Source organism: Rhinoraja longicauda, chromosome 32, assembly GCF_053455715.1.
Source record: "Rhinoraja longicauda isolate Sanriku21f chromosome 32, sRhiLon1.1, whole genome shotgun sequence".
In the NCBI taxonomy this organism is placed as follows: Eukaryota; Metazoa; Chordata; class Chondrichthyes; order Rajiformes; family Arhynchobatidae; genus Rhinoraja; species Rhinoraja longicauda.
The window spans coordinates 22,801,189-22,819,995 of NC_135984.1; the positions used below are offsets into that span (position 1 = coordinate 22,801,189).

General features: G+C 43.6%; 2 protein-coding genes across 4 annotated transcripts in view; one reads left to right on the forward strand and one right to left on the reverse strand.

Annotated features, from left to right (window-relative positions):
* Positions 1-6,288, forward strand: part of LOC144608581 (hepatic and glial cell adhesion molecule-like) — a 57,849-nt gene extending 51,561 nt beyond the window's left edge. For all 3 annotated transcript variants that reach the window (XM_078426514.1, XM_078426515.1, XM_078426516.1), the window contains exon 7: positions 1,222-6,288. In XM_078426514.1, coding sequence (XP_078282640.1) covers positions 1,222-1,512 — 291 coding nt within the window. In that variant the 3' untranslated portion in view covers positions 1,513-6,288. The remainder of the gene's footprint in view (positions 1-1,221) is intronic.
* Positions 6,289-9,237: 2,949 nt separating this feature from the next.
* LOC144608723 (arginyl-tRNA--protein transferase 1-like) overlaps positions 9,238-18,807 on the reverse strand; it is a 90,846-nt gene continuing 81,276 nt past the window's right edge. Inside the window, exon 12 of the mRNA XM_078426754.1 lies at positions 9,238-16,139. Within this exon, the coding sequence (XP_078282880.1) occupies positions 15,898-16,139 (242 nt within the window). The 3' untranslated portion in view covers positions 9,238-15,897. The remainder of the gene's footprint in view (positions 16,140-18,807) is intronic.

An 18,807-nucleotide genomic window follows, 5' to 3' on the forward strand; every position in this document is an offset into this window, starting at 1 on the left:
TCTGTTATCAGACTTCTGAACAATTCTTCCATTAGCAGGGGTATAATCCTGATTTTCCAATCTACCTAATTGCGTGCATTGGCCTATTTTCTCAGGAACTGTTACACTACAATGCTGAAAAACTATATTCTTCATTTTGATATCTTTCACTTCGCTCTAACTTTTGTACTTGAGTTTGGCTTGATTGTATTCATGGAGAGAATTATCTGATTTCATTGGATAGCACTCAAAGAAGAGCTTTGCCTTATACCTTGATCCATGTGCCAATGCTAAACCTCTAGCCTTTGAGACAGGATACATTCAATATACCATGAAAGGATCAGCCTAGCTAACTTACAGGAGCTCTGGAGTAATGATTATATTCATGATTATAGCTATAGGTCATAATTATTGTCATGTCTATCGAGATACAGTGAAAAACTTTATTTGCATTCAAACCAATCTATACCTGTGTACAATTAACCCCTAAACAAGTACCACAGGCAGTGCTTAGAGAAAAACTCCAGAGTGCAGAATCTAGTGTAACAGCATTATAGCATTACTGTTACAGATAAAGTGCTGCTAAAAAAAAGTGCAAAGGCCACAGCGAGTTAGGTTGGGAGATCGGAATTGAACCCTTATATTACAAAGGCTGTTCAGTAGTCTGGAAAATGGGAAATTCTAGTATATGAGAGTTTGATATCAGCCGCAAATAAGTTGTTCTTGAATCTGGTGGGACTTGCTTTCAAGCTGTTCTATCTTCTGCCCAATGGGAGAGTGGAGAAGAGAGAATGAATATGTAGTGAATTATCCTTGATTGTGTTGGTTGCTTTCTCGATGCATCGTGAAGTGGCGCCTCCATCGGGTGGCGCCACCACAGTGGCTGCCTCGCCAACAGTCTGCCTGTCCTTTCTACTGTTTTTATTATTTTAAGTTTGTGTTAAAAGTATGTTTTAGTGTTTCGGTTCGTTTTATGTGGGTGGTGGGGGCGGGAATTGGGGCAAACATTTTTCAATCTTTTACCTCGACGGTGATGCAATTTGTCTCCTTAATTGGTACATGTGACAATAAATTGATCTTGAAGTCTTGAAATCTTGAAGTGTAGATGGAGTTGATGTGGGGAAACTAGTTTGTGTGATGAACTCGTCTGCAATTTCTTGCAGTCTTGGGCAGAGCTGTTGCCAAACCAAACTATAATGCGCCCTGATAAAAATTATCTCATTCGGCCGTTGTCTTTTCCAGGATTCTCCAGAAGCCGAGGAAGACTCCCACATCGATGCCAAGAAAGCATCGGATCAAGCTGGATTCATCGTTCCCTCCATATCTCCAACAAGATCCCGAAGAGAAGGTGGGCAGTCACCCAGGCGATATAGCAGATCTCCTGTCCGATCTCCCGGCTCTACCAGACTGCAGAAGTCACCAAGCAGATCCCCCAGCTCGCCAGCACACCAGAGAAGTGCCAACTGCGTTGTTCGGCCAACAGGAGTCCATATGATCATGGAGCAAGATGAGGCTAATATGGAAGAAAATTAATGCTTAAAAGATTTTGTATCTTCCTTCACAGACATAAAATATATTGTAGGTGCAGACATATATCAATATCAAAGCCTGGAACACGTCCAAGATTCTGCCCCCTCACCCCTAATAACTGCTTTATCTGACTGTATATGTAATGCTGGTAACTCTGTCTTAACTAATGTACAATATTTAAGCCTTTGCTCCCACCAGTGTGATCTCCTGGTATCAAATGTATAAAAAATACCCACCAATGAACTTCATCTCAAACAGTGGCTGTGTTGTATTGGGTAGGCAGTGGAACTGCTCAGTTTTGGACATTGTGCGCTTGAGGTGCAAGTTACATTTAATGGCATAATTATGTAATATTACATTTTAAAAATCTAAATTGAATTATTTCTCATGTGAACTCTTTAACTACCCACTGGGTAATAAGGCAGCAGGAACTAAAGGTGTATAAGCACATGGGTAGGAAATGATTGCTGTTTCTCTGCAGACAGCTTTCATAAACCCTGCTCTAAAGTAGCCTCTCCTCTTATATTAGGTACATATTCTACCAGATGTGGCCCTGATCCACCTATATGAAAATGATGCCAGTACTGATGTTCTGTTCTGACCTGACAGATGTTAGCTGACGACACAATAATTGGCCTTAGGTTGTATGTGGGAATGGGGAGCAAGTTTTACCCCACTAAAGGATGCATATGAACATGTATTGATTTGCGTTGATACCATCTGTTTTGATGCCATCTTCAGCACATATATACATGCTTGAAGAAAGGTCAATGTGCAAGTATTGATCTATTTTCCAGTAGGCAAAGTAATTGATTGTAGCCTAACTTGGATAGCGACACTCTTTCAAGGACCTGAGCCATCACTTCAGTCATTAGTGGCAATTGCATATCTTCTGGTCTCCGGAAGCTAAAATAATTCATTCCCACCCTTGTGGTGACTTCTTCGAGGACAATTCAGCTGGGGATGGTTCTTTAAGGCAAGTTGTTTAGAGAGATTTCAAAGAGAAAGGATAATCTAAAAAAAATAATTATATAATCAGTGTACGAGAAAGCAAGCGACGGCTCGGGCAATGATGTGATGGTTGTGTTTGGTTACTCCAGAGTTGGACTCAACCCAGTCAAAAACAAGGCATCAGATTGATCACTTTTACACTTCAGGCTTTAGTAACATATCCCTGTGGCGCGTCGAAAAAGGCCCGAAATAAAGGCGAGGAGCCAGGTATTTCGGGAGGTTTGATTTCATTACGGTTGTCAGACCGGTCAAGTCTGCTGGAATGGCATCGCGCCCAAAACCTCGTCCTTTATATCTGTAGCAAAGGGCCATCTCCCTGGTCCATTCCCGTGCCGAGGGGTCGGTAGTGGTATGGCCCGACCCTTGGGAACCGCCACATCCCATTGATTATTCTATTGATTATTCCATATGAAAATCAAGAGTATGCATTAAAAATGATTTCTGGTTGACTGTTGTTGGTGACACCTGATAAATATCCACCAACTCCCTGATCAAATAAAGTGCATGCATCTTCACATCATGTTCGTGTGGGAATTCAGCTTGCCTGAGATGCTTCCTGCAGTCATCATAGTCTTCTACCATGGTCTGGACTCCCACACGGAAAACGTCCATTTTGGTGAGGTGCTGGAGTGCTGCTAGTAAATGATCTGTATCTCAGCACCTCAGGGAGAGGGAAGAGACAATCAGGAAATGGACTTCATTGAATACAACTTTAGCCAAATAGTTTTCAATTTCAGCACTAGTTGTTGTCATAAATTAGCTAGGTTCTACTAATTTCTAAAAACACAGTTTCCACAGATAATATGGTCAGTGAGATGGAAGACCGTAATGCAGTCCCAGAACACAACTCCAGGCAATTTCTGTACCGAACTCGAACAAAACATTGCTGATATTCTTCCTCTTATCCTTCTTTATTGAACAGCAGTCATGATGAACAAGAAAATGTTTCTCCTCTTATCAGTTTCCAAGGAATGAATCAGCTTACAACTGTAACTTTAACACTGATTTACACCATCATGCCTTCCCCTCCTACTGTCATAGTCTCACTGGTGTTTCCGTCGTACAGAAAAAAATCTTTCACTGGTGTTCAGGCAAGTCCTATGTCATCTACGAATGCCAACCTTCTACAGATTCCAACCTGTCCTAGTTCTCTTCCATTCCAAGCTATCCTCTGTAATTCCCAGACCTGGAGATCCAGAATCCTTGGCCTGAGACCATAGAGAACTCAGGACTTGATCTTTTGCTCCTTAATCTTCCCCTATCATTTCCTTACAATATTCAGTCTGATTGTCGACAAAACCATAATAATTTTTGGGATGTTTGCATTTCTTTGAGCCATAAATAATTTACAGCCCTCATTTGAGTTAATACACATCGAAAGGGTGCATGGATTTGTTTGCAGTTATTGGTAAACAACCCCTGGTGTTTATGCATAGATTAGGAGCAGACATTTTGTCTTTTACCATTCAATCCTTCATTTAGAATTTTATTTTAACATACATATTTGAATCAGTCCAAAATGCATGGTATGCTTGCCTAATATTATCTTGACACTATTGTGTCAATAATGGAATTCAGTATGTTTGATTCTTCAGAACAGTGTCCAAATATAAATATCTATTCCCAATCCCTAGAATATTTAGTAATTGACCTTCATGCCACAATCAGTTCCCTTTTTGACAAAATTCCATCATCATTCCATTCATATCCATCTCAGAGCATCCTGTGCATTTGCCCATCCACAGTCAAAACACTTGTCACAATACTGCATTTCGATCCTTTAACAGTCCAGTCACACACTCACTTTGGGATTTCCATCACCCCAACCCTTCAAGGAAAGTGGGTGGGGAGCATTCAGCAGTTTTACTTTACAGCTTGTGTTAATGGAGAGCAATGTATCTGAGTATTGTAGCTAACCATTGGTGTCTCTGGCAGTAAATGCACAAAGTGAAACATTCAACAGGGCAGTCAGTACACGCAGCAAGGAGAACACTTATCTTCTCAGAATCCAGACACAAGCTGCTGGTGTAACTCAGCAAGTCAGGCAGCATCTCTGGAAAACATGGATAGGTGACATTTCGGGTGGGGACCCTTCTTCAGACGACCCGAAACGTCACCTGTCTTTTTTCCCCAGAGATGCTGCCTGACCCACTGAGTTTCCCCAGCATTTTGTGTCCATCTTTGGTATAAATCTTGTTCTGCAGTTCTTTGTTTCTACTTATCTTTTTCAGGTCAAGGCCCTTCACTAGAATTGGGTCTCATTGTCTGTACTCGTTTTCACCTAGCACACAGCTAATAACAGCCTGTTTCCTTTATCATCACTACTTTTTTGCATATCTTTCATTCTATTATTCTATATCTCTCTTTTCCCTTTCCCCTGACTCTCAGACTGAAGAAGGGTCTCGACCCGAAACTTCGCCTATTCCTTTCCTCTAAAGATGTTGTCTGACCCGCTGAGTTACTCCAGCTTTTTGTGTCTATCTTCGGTTTAAAACAGCATTTGCAGTTCCGTCCTACACAAAGAGAAAAACGTTAGTTCAGGTGGCTGGGAGGGTGGAGGTAGGAGATGGGTGGACCAAAGGAATTTCACCGAGAGGGTGAGACTGGATGAGCTGTTGTTACAGTTAAAGGGCACTTAAAAGCAGATTAAGTCATCCAGTCTCACCCTAACATGAAAGTCCCTTTAGTTCTGGCTATTGCCCCATCTTCTCTGTTACCGAAACTAACTTGTTTCTCTCTTGTGGACACAAAACTTACCAAACGCTGATGCTGGTTCACCAAAAAAGGACACAAAAGTGCTGAAGTAACTCAATGGGTCAGGCAACATCTCTGGAGAACAGGTGACATTTCGGGTCGGGACCCTTCTTCGGAGTCTCTCTTTCCACAGATGCTGTCTGACCTGCTGGGTGTTTCCAGTATTTTATCTTTTTATTTCACATTTCAATTATTTCATATTTCAGAGGCACTTCTAGTGTGCCTCATCTGGATGCTGTTAGCTCTGAGTAACAAATCAACATCTCGGTTTAAGTTTTTATTCTTGGACAGCAGATCGTGAATGTATATGGACCAGATGACGTTATTTTCACCTGACCATTCCTATGGCTTCAACTTTTAAACGGAAGCAGAAGTCAGTTTTAAGGTTAGGTCATTAGAAAGCTTGAAAGTTTTAGATGATTGTTCGGACATTAAATAAGATGGGGCCACTGTGGGTAAATGGAGTTCAGATAGAGTTTAGACATAATGTAAATAAATGGTAAAACAGGCTTGAGAAGCTGAATGAACTATACCTGTTCCTGTACTCTTATGTTCTCTGTCCCAACCAGTGAATGATTATCTCAGTAAATGATTTAGTGTCATTTATTTAAAATCTATTTACATGCTGACTGCATCATAGAGGTGTGGTCTGTCAGAAATGTTGATATGAATCTCATTCCTGCTCTTGTTCCTCCCTCCCTCATATAATCTCAACCCCTATTGGCACGCAATGGAACTGTGTGAGTGGACTTGATGTAATCCAAGTTTAATGCTTGCTTTAGAAAATGAGAAGCCCTTATATTGCTTAGATTCCCGTAGTAAGGACTAACCACTAATCAAACACAACCTGTTCTTCATTTGGTACCTGGATAGAACATTTTGTTTCAGGTTAATATTTCAATGGTTTAGCCATCATTGTGGGGCATGCAGGTGCCAGTAATTTAGATTTAATTATTCTCCTAATTTAGGGAGAATTGACAAGAAACTGTGACAAAAATATCAATAAAGGTTTATTGCAGATTCACATTCCGCAGTCTCAAATATTTATTTTAAATCTTTATTTCGGATTGCATAAAGAAAATGTCACATTCAAGCCTTGATTCCTGGCTGGTGTATCTACATGGCATGGCAGAGAGGATGCTTCCACTGGTGGGGGAGTCTAGGACCAGAGGCCATAACCTCAAAATCAAAGGACGTACCTTTAGAAAGGAGATGAGGAAAAAATTATTTATCAGACGGTGGTGAATCTTTGGAATTCATTGCCACAGAAGGCTGTGGAGGCCAAGTCAATGGATACTTTTAAGGTGGAGATTGAAATATTGATATAGATTGACTAGTATGGGTGCCAGGAGAGAGGCATGAGGATTGGACTGAGAAGGAAAGATAGATCAGCCATGATGGAGTAGACTTGATGAGCCGAATGGCCTAATTCTGCTCCAACAATTTACATAAACTTATTCCCAACCCCTCAAAGGAGTGGTTATTAAAAATGAGATCCGTTTGGATTGATAACATTTTATTGTGTTTGATTTATTACTTTGTCACAAATGAAAGTAGGTATCTATTGAGACAGTTAGGTTAAAATCTCTTGGCATTTTGTTGAATGCAAGGGGATATATTTTGACCTGCTTTGATAGTAAAACATAGATAACAAGTTGACAATTAGTATTAAATGCCTTGCAATATTTATCACAGTCCTTAATTTCACTAAACGTTAAAATTGGGAGATAGAAAATGAGTACCTTATGAGGTCATAAGGTCATGTGATAGGAGCAGAATTAGGCTATTTGACCCATCAAGCCTCCTCCGCCATTCAATCATGGCTGATCGAACTCTCCCTCCTAACCCCATTCTCCTGCCTTCTCCCCATAACCCCTGACACAGGTACTAATCAAGAATCTATCTATCTCTGCCTTAAAAATCTCAATTAACTTGGCCTGCACAGCTTTCCGTGCCAAAGAACTCCACGGATTCACCATCCTCTAAAGAAATTCCCCCTCAACTTCCTCAAGGAACGTCCTTTAATTCTGAGGCTGTAACCTCTAGTCCTAGACTCTTCCACTAGTGGGATCATCCTCTCCACATCCTCTCTATCCAAGCCTTTCACTAATCTGTACGTTTCAATGAGCCCCCCCCCCCCCCCCCTCATTCTTCTAAACTCCAGCGAGTACAGGCCCAGTGCTGTCAAACTCGTATGCTATTCGACACTAAGACAGAAAGTCAAGCTCTCTGCTTTCCTTTTTATAGTTCCATTGGACCTTTAACATCCACCTGAGTCAGAAGAGCAAAAGGTGTTTTGGTTTAACCTAACATCTTGTCTTGAGGACACATTGACCTCTCTCAACATTACACTTCCCAGGGCAGTCAACCCGTGGGTTGAGAATACAATCTGGAATCACATGGCCCAACGTCAAGTCAGATTACACGACAAGCCAGTTTTTTGGTATTCTGTATTAGCAATCATGAATAGAATGGATTGGGGGATAGGAAATGCAGCCCATCAATGTGCCTTATTCAAAATTCAGAAGAGTATATTTTGTAAGAGCATTGTGAAATTTTATTTGCCACAGTAACTGTCTGAAGTATGAATATGTCAAATTCATATTGAATAAAGGTAAGTTCATGTTCTGAAATGCCCAATACAATGGTGCTGAAATTCCCCACACATTGCATACAAAACTCTTATAGGCAGTGACCTTATTTATTTATCTTTTATGTTTAAGGATGCATTACTAAATCAATTGAACAGGATGGTAGGATAGATTGGGGGAAAGACACGCTGTGGCATATCTGCATGCTAGCTGTGTCTTCTACACATGGAAGGACACAGTCAGCAGCTGGAACATTTGCACCTCCAAATTCATCTTTTGTTCAGACCTCAAAACATATTGTCACAGATCGCTGACTGAGGACCACTATAGGGACATCCACCATCAACTAGCTCAATGGTTCAGGAGGGCTGTTCTGCAACACCAGAGGATAGCAAATACCAGCCTTGCCGTTCAAAGATATTCCAAGAACATTTTCCTTAAGGAAAGCTATAAATGAAAGAACAAGAGAGGAAGAAAGACGAGTGTCAATGGTTATGGGGTGAAGGCAGGAGAATGGGGTTAGGAGGGAGAGATAGATCGGCCATGAATGAATGGTACAGTAGACTTGATGGGCCAAATGGCCTAATTCTGCTCCTATTACTTATGATCTTATGAAATGAACTGAATGTGACAATGGAAGTAATGAACCAGTCGCCACTCTCCAGCGCCATCTGCGAAGGGCAGGTCTGTAGCACAGTTGCAAGGCAGGCCATTCCAAAGACGCCAATATGGCTGGGTGACCAAGCGAGGCCTTGCTCAGTCTGCGATGCGGATTAGAAACTCGTTGGCAATGTGGCAGGTTGGCGGAGGTGGGCAAGCACCAGAGCCTGTGGCAATGCTGGCAGCGATACCAGTCAGAAACATAGTAATAGAAAATAGGTGCAGGAGTAGGCCATTTGGCACTTTGAGCCAGCACCGCCATTCAATATGATCATCCAAAATCAGTACCCCGTTCCTGCTTTCTCCCCATATCCCTTTTATTCTGTTAGCCCTAAGAGCTAAATCTAACTCTCTTGAATACATCCAGTGAATTGGTCTCCACTGCCTTCTGTGGCAGAGAACTCCCCAGATTCACAACTCTCGGTGAAAAAGATTTTCCTCATCTCAGTCCTAAATGGCCTACCCCTTATTCTTAAACTGTGACCCCTGGTTCTGGACTCCCCCAACATCGGTAGCATTTTTCCTGCATCTAGCATCTCCAATCCCTTAAGAATGTTATATGTTTCCATAAGATCCCCTCTCATCCTTCAAAATTCCAATGAATACCTGTTGACAGCCATTGAATTCCCCGCAGCCTTGAAACCCTCAATCAACACAGTGATCGATAAACAAATGAACCACTCACAACTGCCGTAAAATATAACCACTTTCAACTTTATTCATTTATTTTACATAAAGTTAAAATACTACCACTTAGAAAAGACTCGTATTGCTAAAGTTTGACTCACTGGTCAATAAAACATTGGAGAGAGCATCCTAGAATGACCTGTGTCCAGGCTAAATGGGATCTCCACCTCCATTTGGAATGAACGAGTGCATGCGATTTGTGCTTGCCCCTTTAAGGGGTATTTCTTATCAAGTTTAATCTTTAATAAAATCATTGACAATTGTGGAACAACCTTGGGATGCAAAACTGGAACTTTTGCGGCACTTTGTGGTTATTTCATTCGTTTTTTTTTTTTGCAGAAGGAAGATGTGCTTTTTAAATCGCTGGCATTCTGGTCAAAACCTTACAAAGGCCAATACAGGTATTCAGGCGTATGGACTGTGGAATGCGAATTGCATAGCTGAGACATAAAGTGACATTCACAAGCAACTGCAACCCGGAGCTGGAAATCTGGGTGATTTTTCCTTCCTGCCCAGAATCGAATGGAGCACAGCGTTTGAATTTACCTTAAACCAGGACTATGCAGCCAACTGCTGCAATGCCAAAGAATGCTGGAGTAACTCAGTGGGTCAGGCAGCAAGCATCTCTGGCGAAAATGGATGGGTGATGTCTCGGGTGGGGACCCTTCTTCAGACAGATTGTGGGGGGGGGGGGGGGGGAGAGGAGTGCTTGTAGAAGCCAGTTATTGAATTCAACATTCATATCACTTCTATTTTTCTCCAGAGATGCTGCCTGACCTGCTGAGTTACTTCAGCGTTTTGCGTCTATCTTTGGTGTAAACCAGCATCAGCAGCTCCTTTAAAAAAAAATCACATTTAGTGCTGCAAAGCCAAGGCTTGAAAGGGTTAAGCATTAATGCAGCAAACTTAAATAGCTCCATGGAGAAACGCCACGCTCCGCTTTGACCAGTTCGTCCCACAGACTCAAGGAATTTTAAGACTTGCAGCCTCTTTGTTCTCGTAACCATGGCTACACACCTTATATAAAGCAATCCTATTAAAAACCTGAAGGGGGAAGGTTGGCACTTCTTGACAACAAAGGTGGCTATAATCTTAATCTGGAATGAAGTGAGGATATCTATCTTTTGCATAAAGAATTTTCCTTTTTTTTGTAGCCAGCTAGCCAAATAGCAGAAACCACCATCAATTAACTACATCTCTGTATTTATTTCACAAAATGCTGGAGTAACTCAGCAGGTCAGGCAGCATCTCAGGAGACATCCTGAGCCCCCCTGACATCAGTCTGAAGAAGGGTCTCGACCCGAAACGTCACCCATTTCTTCTCTCCTGAGATGCTGCCTGACCTGCTGAGTTACTCCAGCATTTTGTGAAATAAATACCTTCGATTTGTACCAGCATCTGCAGTTATTTTCTTAAACTACATCTCTGTAGTACTTGCGGGGGTTTTGGGTCTTCAATGGCACTTGGGATGTGTTTTGAAACTTTACATCAGCAAATTGCTCATAAATTCAATAGCAGTTTGCCAATTGGTTTCCACGTGTACATTTCCCTTTGTGTTGCAACCCTCTGAATCAGAGAGAATTTATGGCAGGACGGTTATTTATTTGGCCCACAGTGTCAATGATGGTCAAAAAAGAGCTATCCAGCCTAATCCCACCTTAGTGTCCCCTGCCTATCAACTCTCTATTAAAAGACGTTTGGACAGTAACATGGATGGGAAGGTTTCTAAGGGATATGGACCAAATGCAGGTAAATGGGAGTGACTGAGATGGGGCATCTTGATTGGCATTGATGAGTTGCCCATGCCAATCAAGATGCCCCATCTAAGGCACTCCCATTTACCTGCTTGGGTCAGTGTTGTATAACTCTATGACTCTATAACTGCAAAGCACTCTCTGATCATTGCATTGTTACTTGGAATGCTCTCCTTGCTAAATTATCCATAAATGTGACCCATCTCTCTCCATCATATCACCTGTTGAATCCCATCTCTTCATGTTCTCTGCGTATGTCTTTGTTGTCATCTCTTGAAGTACTTGAAAGATGTTGTCAAGCTGGGTACAGAGAAGATTTACGAGGATGTTGCCAGGACTAGAGGGTGTGAGCTACAGGCAGAGGTTGAGTAGGCTGGGATTCTATCCCTTGGAGCACAAGGGGATGAGGGGTGACCTTATAGAGGTGTATAAGATCATGAGAGGAATAGATCGGGTAGATGCACAGAGTATCTTGCCCAGAGTAGGTGAATTGAGGACCAGAGGACATAGGTTCAAGGTGAAGGGGAAAAGATTTAATAGGAATCTGAGGGGATAACCATTTCACACATAGGGTGGTGGGTGTATGGAAGAAGCTGCCAGACGAGGTAGTTGAGGCTGGGACTATCCCAACGTTTAAGAAACAGTACATGGATAGGACAGGTTTGGAGGGATATGGACCAAATGCTGGCAGGTAGGACTAGTGTAGCTGGGGCATGTTAGCCGGTGTGGGCAAGTTGGTCCAAAGGGCCTGTTTCCACACTGTATGACTCTCTGACTTCCCAGCTTTGCCCCAACCCCCCTCTCCGTGTTCACACCTCAGCCTATTCCTTTCTCCCACATTATTCTTCCTATGAAACCCTAATTTTCTGCCTCGTTGCCCACTGGTCTTTGACAACATCTTTCCATCTTTTGCTTAGAAACTTTTAACATGAGTGCCTGTGTCAGTTTTACACCCAGTTATAGAATATATGTTCTCCAGTCTAAAATATGCAATATATCCAAAATATAAAGAGGCTGGGCACAGGAATTGTGAATTCTAGGCACATTCATGCATCAGTCCCCAACGGACTACCTGATATCCATTGCTCCACCCTCCTAATATTGTTTGCCCAGACATACCCCCCACTATGAGTGAAACACAAAGTACTGAGATAACTCAGTAGGTCAGGCAGCAACTGTGGAGGGAATACCCAGGTGATGGTTTGGTTTCGGGACCCTTCCTCAGAAGAAGTTCTCCTCTCTCCAATAGGAGTTCTGAGAGACGATCTCTCACTGCTCCCCTTCTGTGATTCCTGCTGCTCTCTTGCTCTTTGACCCTGGTCTGACCCACACACGCTACCACAGGCACTTGTATGTCCTCAACATTTGCCTTCGCTGCCATCTTGTCCCACGTGACTTCCAGCTCTGTTTCCAGGCCTCTCAGTTCGGGCCCAACCAGGATCAAAGTTGCAGTCTTTGATTTCTCGTTTTCACACCTTTCCCTTCCATATCTCTCCTTTTCCTCTCCCCTGACTCTCAGTCTGAAGAAGAGTCTCGACCCGAAAGGTCACCTATTCCTTTTCTCCAGAGAGACTGCCTGTCCTTTTGAGTTACTCCAGCATTTTGTGTCTATCTTCAGTGTAAACCAGCATCTGCAGGGCCTTCCTACACATTTCATCTGAAGAAGGGTCCTGACCCAAAACATCACCTATCCAATCCCTCCACAGATGCTTCCCGAGCCGTTGAGTTACTCCAGTACTTTGTGTCTTGCTCGGAATTCAGCATCTGCAGATCCATATCTACCCATTGTAATACACTGCTTTCCTACACTAATCAGAAGGTGAACAGACTTCTCCTTTACCTGATTTGTGAATTATTGGTTATCAATGAAACTGCCTTTGCTGACCAAAGCTAGTTGCTAAATTGCTGGAGTAACTCAGCAGATCAGGCAGCATCTCTGGAGAAATGGAATAAGTGACGTTTCGGGTTGGGAACCTTCCTCAGACCGAGAGTCAGGGGAGAGGGAAACAAGAGAAATAAAGATACATAGAGAGAAAAAAATCATTACCTTTCATTCATTCATTTTTTAAATGTACCTTTTTATATCTCTCCGTTCCCTTTCCCTTAACTCAGTCTGAAGAAGGGTCTCAACCCGAAACGTCACCTATTCCTTTTCTCCAGAGATGCTGCCTGACCAGCTGAGTTATTCCAGCACTTTGTCTCTATCTTTGGGGTAAACCAGCATCTGCAGTTCCTTCCTACACTTTATCCCTTTATTGACCCATGGGCAATATGTTTAAATAATAGTGTTGAAATAGAATTTAAAGAAAGACATTTTAATGCCTCCACTGATTTTCCTGAGTTGCTCCTGGCAGTGCCTAGGGGATGTTACAGACACCTGGAAGCCACAAGGCCTTGCCGAGACCATGTCAGCACCAATGTACAATGGATTATACAGAGGAGATGCTGCAGTGAACAGGAGGGTCAAATGAATGCCAGGTAAACGTGGCTCTGAGGAACAAAGCAAAATCATTTTAAACATTTGGGGTTTTGATACAGGCACTCCCCGACTTACGCAAGGGCTACTTTCCGTAACTCCTTACGCGAGTCAGATTTCACTCAAGTCGAAATCACCTGCTCTGGCCAACAGGGCACTCTCCGCGACGCACGACCTTCTGGGTAAGCACCTCCGCCATTGCTGGCTTGTTTCCAATGTGAACTGCAGTGTCGGTACAGTGTTGTGGAAATTATAAACTTCCTTGATTGCACTAGGGACTGAGTACAGAATTATGGTTTGCGCGAGTCAGGGTTTGTGTAAGTCAGGGAGTGCCTGTACTGCATTGATTTTTGGCCACTGGATGGTACAGCACGTGCCCACTGCTGCCATCCAGTGGCCATGGTGCAGGACTGCTTGTAAATCCATTCCCCGTTAGGCACTTGGGTTCACAATTGCGCTGGTTGGTGAAAACCTGAGTATTGACATATTAATTATAATGACCATTATAACCAAGGCAAAGCTGCAACCATCACATCACTGACTGCTGTAGCTCATTCATCGTGCAGCTCTTAGAATACACGTGGTGCTTAATCCAGGGATTTATATACAAAAAATATCTTTTCAACAATGCCACCGGGATGATATCCAGATTTACACTTGGATCTGAACCCTTAATCCCAAAGGGCCATGGCTGATCTATTCACAGTTACTGTACAAGATCCAGAGCGGGGAACTCTTCATGTTTGCTCCCTCTGCATAGAATCCTGAAGGTGAAATCATTTCCCCCTTCACCTTCATTAATTAAAGTTCCCAATTAGAAAATCACCACCCAAATGAAAGCAGAATCCCTGATGAAGGACACAAAATGCCAGAGTAACTTAGTGGATCAGGCAGCATCCCTGGACAATATGGATAGGTGACGTTTCGGGTTGAGATCCGAAACGTCACCTTAGTTCAGTTCAGTTCAGAGATACAGCACGGAAACAGGCCCTCTGGCCCACCGAGTCCATGCCGACCAACAATCATCCATACACTAGTTTTATCCTACACACTAGGGACAACGTAGAGAAGCCAATTAACCTAAAAACCTGCATGTCTTTGGAATATGGGAGGAAAGCGGAGCACCCGGAGAAAACCCACGTGGGAGAACGTACAAACTCTGTACAGATAGCACCTGTAGTCAGGATCGAACCAGGGTCTCTGGGCGAAGTAAGACAGCAACTCTACCACCGCGCCACTGTGCCCACCTATCCATGTGCTGCCTGACCCGCTGAGTTACTCCAGCATTTTGTGTCTTTCTTTGGTAAACCAGCATCTGAGGTTCCTTGTTTCTTCAGAATTCCCGTGGTTTGCACAAATTACCATTCAGATGCTGCCTTTGTTTGAGGAGATGGTTTCACCATTCTGCAGCCTCTTCTGCAGCCTTCCTATCCCTGTTGACCATTTCTTCAGCCAGTTGAATTAATATATCTTCATCCTAACATTTGTGGCAGAGATGCACTGAACTAAGGTGCAATTTGAATCAGAATAAGACAGAAATATAGCGGGTTAGTGTCCAGATGGTGACAAAGGCAAAGCAGAAGGCAGCACAAACGGTCACCCATTTCATGTCTCACCGCCCCATTGCCATCGGCATCATGCTGTTGCCAGTGTTCAATTCCAGCCCTTTAGTACCCATCTGTAAAACTATTACAAAAATGAACCATTATCCCGATAGGATGCATCAATCACACTCCCTTTCGCCTCAATGGCTATCAACTGTAAACTGGTACAATCACAAATGCTGATTATCTTGTGATAAAGAGGAAAAGGAAATCAATGGATCATCCAGATCCAACAAAAGCAGCATGAGGGGAATAGATTGGGGAGACGCACAGAGTCTCGTGCCCAGAGTCGGGGAATGGAAACCAGAGGACATCTTTTTATGGTGAGGGGGGGAAAGATTTAATAGGAACCCGAGGTGTAACTTTTTCACGCAAAGGATGGTAGGTGTGTGGAACGAGCTGCCAGAGGAGGTAGTTGAGGCAGGTACTATCGCGACGTTTGAGAAACATTTACACAGGTACATGGATAGGACATGTTAAGAGGGATATGGCCAAATGTAGGTTGGTGAGGCTATTGTAGATGGGGCATGTTGGCCAGTGTGGGCAAGTTGGACCTGCTTCCACGCTGTAAGACTCTATGACTCAATGACACTTGATCCATGCTGGGCTTTGAGGACATTTTTTTGCATTCACTGTAGATTCAAGGAAAGTTGAAGTGTCTGTTTAAGGTTTCCTTAGCTTCCCTCTCGTGAATGGACTTCGAGCACCAGGTTGGTGGCGTTCCCCATCTCTCGCTCCCTTGCTCCACCTTCTGGACCTGCTTTCTGATGGAGCTGCCTGTTGCCTGGTGGTCAGTGCAAGCGGGGAGGGGGTTTGGGGAGGGGGGTTGGGGAGGGGGGGTGGGTGGTGGGTCAGCTCTCCTCTTCCTTCCTGCACCAGCTGCCTCGGCAGCAGCATCTCAGCAGGCGGGCGAGGCAGGGCAGGTGCTTCCACCAGGCAGAGGGCGAAGAGGAGTGGATGGAGACCAGGTCCTCCTGAGATATCACGAGCATGGCTTCCTCCGTCTGAACCGAGGCCGAGGAAGACGGGCTCAGCGCGTCCCGGAAATTCCGCAGAAACCAAAGGCCTTCGCTGGACAGGCCGCCATCAACAGCTGTAACAAGAAGGCAAATGTTATTATATTCCTCCATGTAGTTTTATGGAAATTTATGACAGATTTTTGCCTGTTTGTGGCAGATACTTTGTAGTAAAATCTTTGTGTATCTCACTAGGATAAGAGGTGGCACGGTGGTCGAGTTGCTGCCTTACAGCACCAGAGACCCGGGTTCGATCCTGACTACGGGTGGGTGCTGCCTATACAGTGTTTGCACATTCTCCCTGTAACCACGTGGGTTTTCTCCAGGTGCTCCGATTTCCTCCCTCACCACCAAGACATACAGGTTTGTAGCTTGACGCAAAATGCTGGATTAACTCAGTGGGACAGGCAGCATCTCTGGAGAGAAGGAATGGGTGACGTTTCGGGTCGAGTCTGAAGAAGGGTTTTGATCCGAACCGTCACACATTCCTTCTCTCCAGAGATGCTGCCTGTCCCGCTGAGTTACTCCAGCATTTTGTGTCTACTTTCGATTTAAACCAGCACCTGCAGTTCTTTCCTACACAGGTTTGTAGGTTAATTGGCTTTGGCAAAATTGTAAATTGTCCCTAGTGTGTAGGATAGTGCTAGTGTACCATCTACCTCAATGGAGATCCTTTTACATTCTTTAATCAGATTTTACTGGACTTTATCTCGCATTAAATGGTATTCCCTTTATCCTGTATCGGTATACTGTGGACAGCCTGATTGTAATAGTATTGGATTTTTGCTGTCTGGATACCATGTAACAAAAAATCTTTTCACTGCACCTTGATTCACGTGACAATAAACTAAACTATAATCTGTTCTCGGTATCTTCCTCTTTGCTCTGTCTGGTGAACTTAATTGTTTGATTGTTTCTATATATATTATCTGATTGATTGGATAGCATGTGAAACAAACCTTTTCACTGTGCCTCAGTACACATGACAATCATAAACGCAAACCGACCAGGAAGTAAACATGGACAGGAAATATGGACCTTGTCCATGGTTTTAAAATAAGGAAAATATTGATGCCTGTTTTGCTGACCACTTCTATTTGTATTACTGAATAATGAGAACCTGAGTGGGACGGGACACAGCTACAAACATAAGAATGTATCAGCAAACAGAGTCAGAGGAAGGAAAAAATGGTAAGATCAAATTAAGTCAAGTAAAAGCAGGAAGAAATAGAGATGGCACTTCACCCTAGATTAGGTCAATGTTAGAATTTTACTGGAGTCAGTGGGAAAGGAAATGAAGTCATACCTAATTTGGTTTACTGTGGATGAATGTGAATGTACGATGTGTAGGAGAACAACAGGCACTGATAGCTGGAGGACAACACGATGAGGTAGTGATAACAGGAACAGGACTCGAGAAAGGGCAGGGTTGGGCAGTAAATATTCCTTGGGTGAAGAGGAAGGCTGGGATTACAGGAAGGGGATTAGTGATATTAATGAACGAGAATATCACAGCATTGATGAGGGGCTGGTACAGCGAGATCACAGGTAGAATCAGTTTAGTCAGAGCCTAGACACAGCACAGAGATCATCACACTGCATGGAGTATTCCACAGGTCCCAATGATAGGAGAAACACAGAGGGACAAAAATGCAGGAAGAGTTCAGAGAAGTGGAATAAGTCGAGGTTGATTTAATAGCGGCTTCAATTGTCCCCATGTATACTAGGACAGGGGGAGAGTTAGAACAGGGGGGAGAGTTAGAACAGGGGGGAGTGTTAGAACAGGGGGAGTGTTAGAACAGGGGGGAGTGTTAGAACAGGGAGGAGTGTTAGAACGGGGGGAGAGTTAGAACAGAGGGGAATGTTAGAACAGGGGAGAGTGCTAGAACGGGGGGGGGGTGTTAGAACAGGGGGGAGTGCTAGAACAGGGGAGTGTGCTAGAACGGGGGATTAGAATGGGGGGAGTGCTAGAACGGGGGGGGGGGGGTAGTGTTAGAACTAACTAACCTGATTAGTTTAGTTTAGTTCAGTTTATTATTGTCACATGTACTGAGGTTCAGTAAAACGTTTTTTGTTGCGTTCTATCCAGTCAGCAGAAAAACTATCCATGATTACAATCCACAGTGTACAGATGCAGGAAACAATGTTTAGTGCAAGATCAAGTCCAGTAAAGTCTGATTAAAGATAGTCGAAGGATCTCCAATGCGGTAGATGGCAGCTTGGGGACCACTCTCTAGTAGTTGGTAGGATGGTTAATAACAGCTGGGAAGAAACTGTCCCTAAATCTGGAGGTGTGTGTTTTCACACCTCTGTACATCTTGCCTGATGGGAGAGGGGAGAAGAGGGAGTGACCAGAGTGAGACTCGTCCTTCATTATGCTGGTGGTCTTCCACTCTGGATGTACTCATGTATGATATAATTTGTCTGTTAGCATGCAAAACAAAGTTAGAAAGGGGTGCGGCACGGTGGCGCAGCGGTAGAGTTGCTGCCTTACAGCGAATGCAGCGCCGGAGACTCAGGTTCGATCCTGACTACGGGTGCTGTCTGTACGGAGTTTGTACGTTCTCCCCGTGACCTGTGTGGGGTTTTTCCGAGATCTTCGGTTTCCTCCCACACTCCAAAGATGTACAGGTATGTAGGTTAATTGACAGGCCAAATGTAAAAATTGTCCCTAGTGGGTGTAGGATAGTGTTAATGTGCGGGGATCGCTGGGCGGCGCGGACCCGGTGGGCCGAAGGGCCTGTT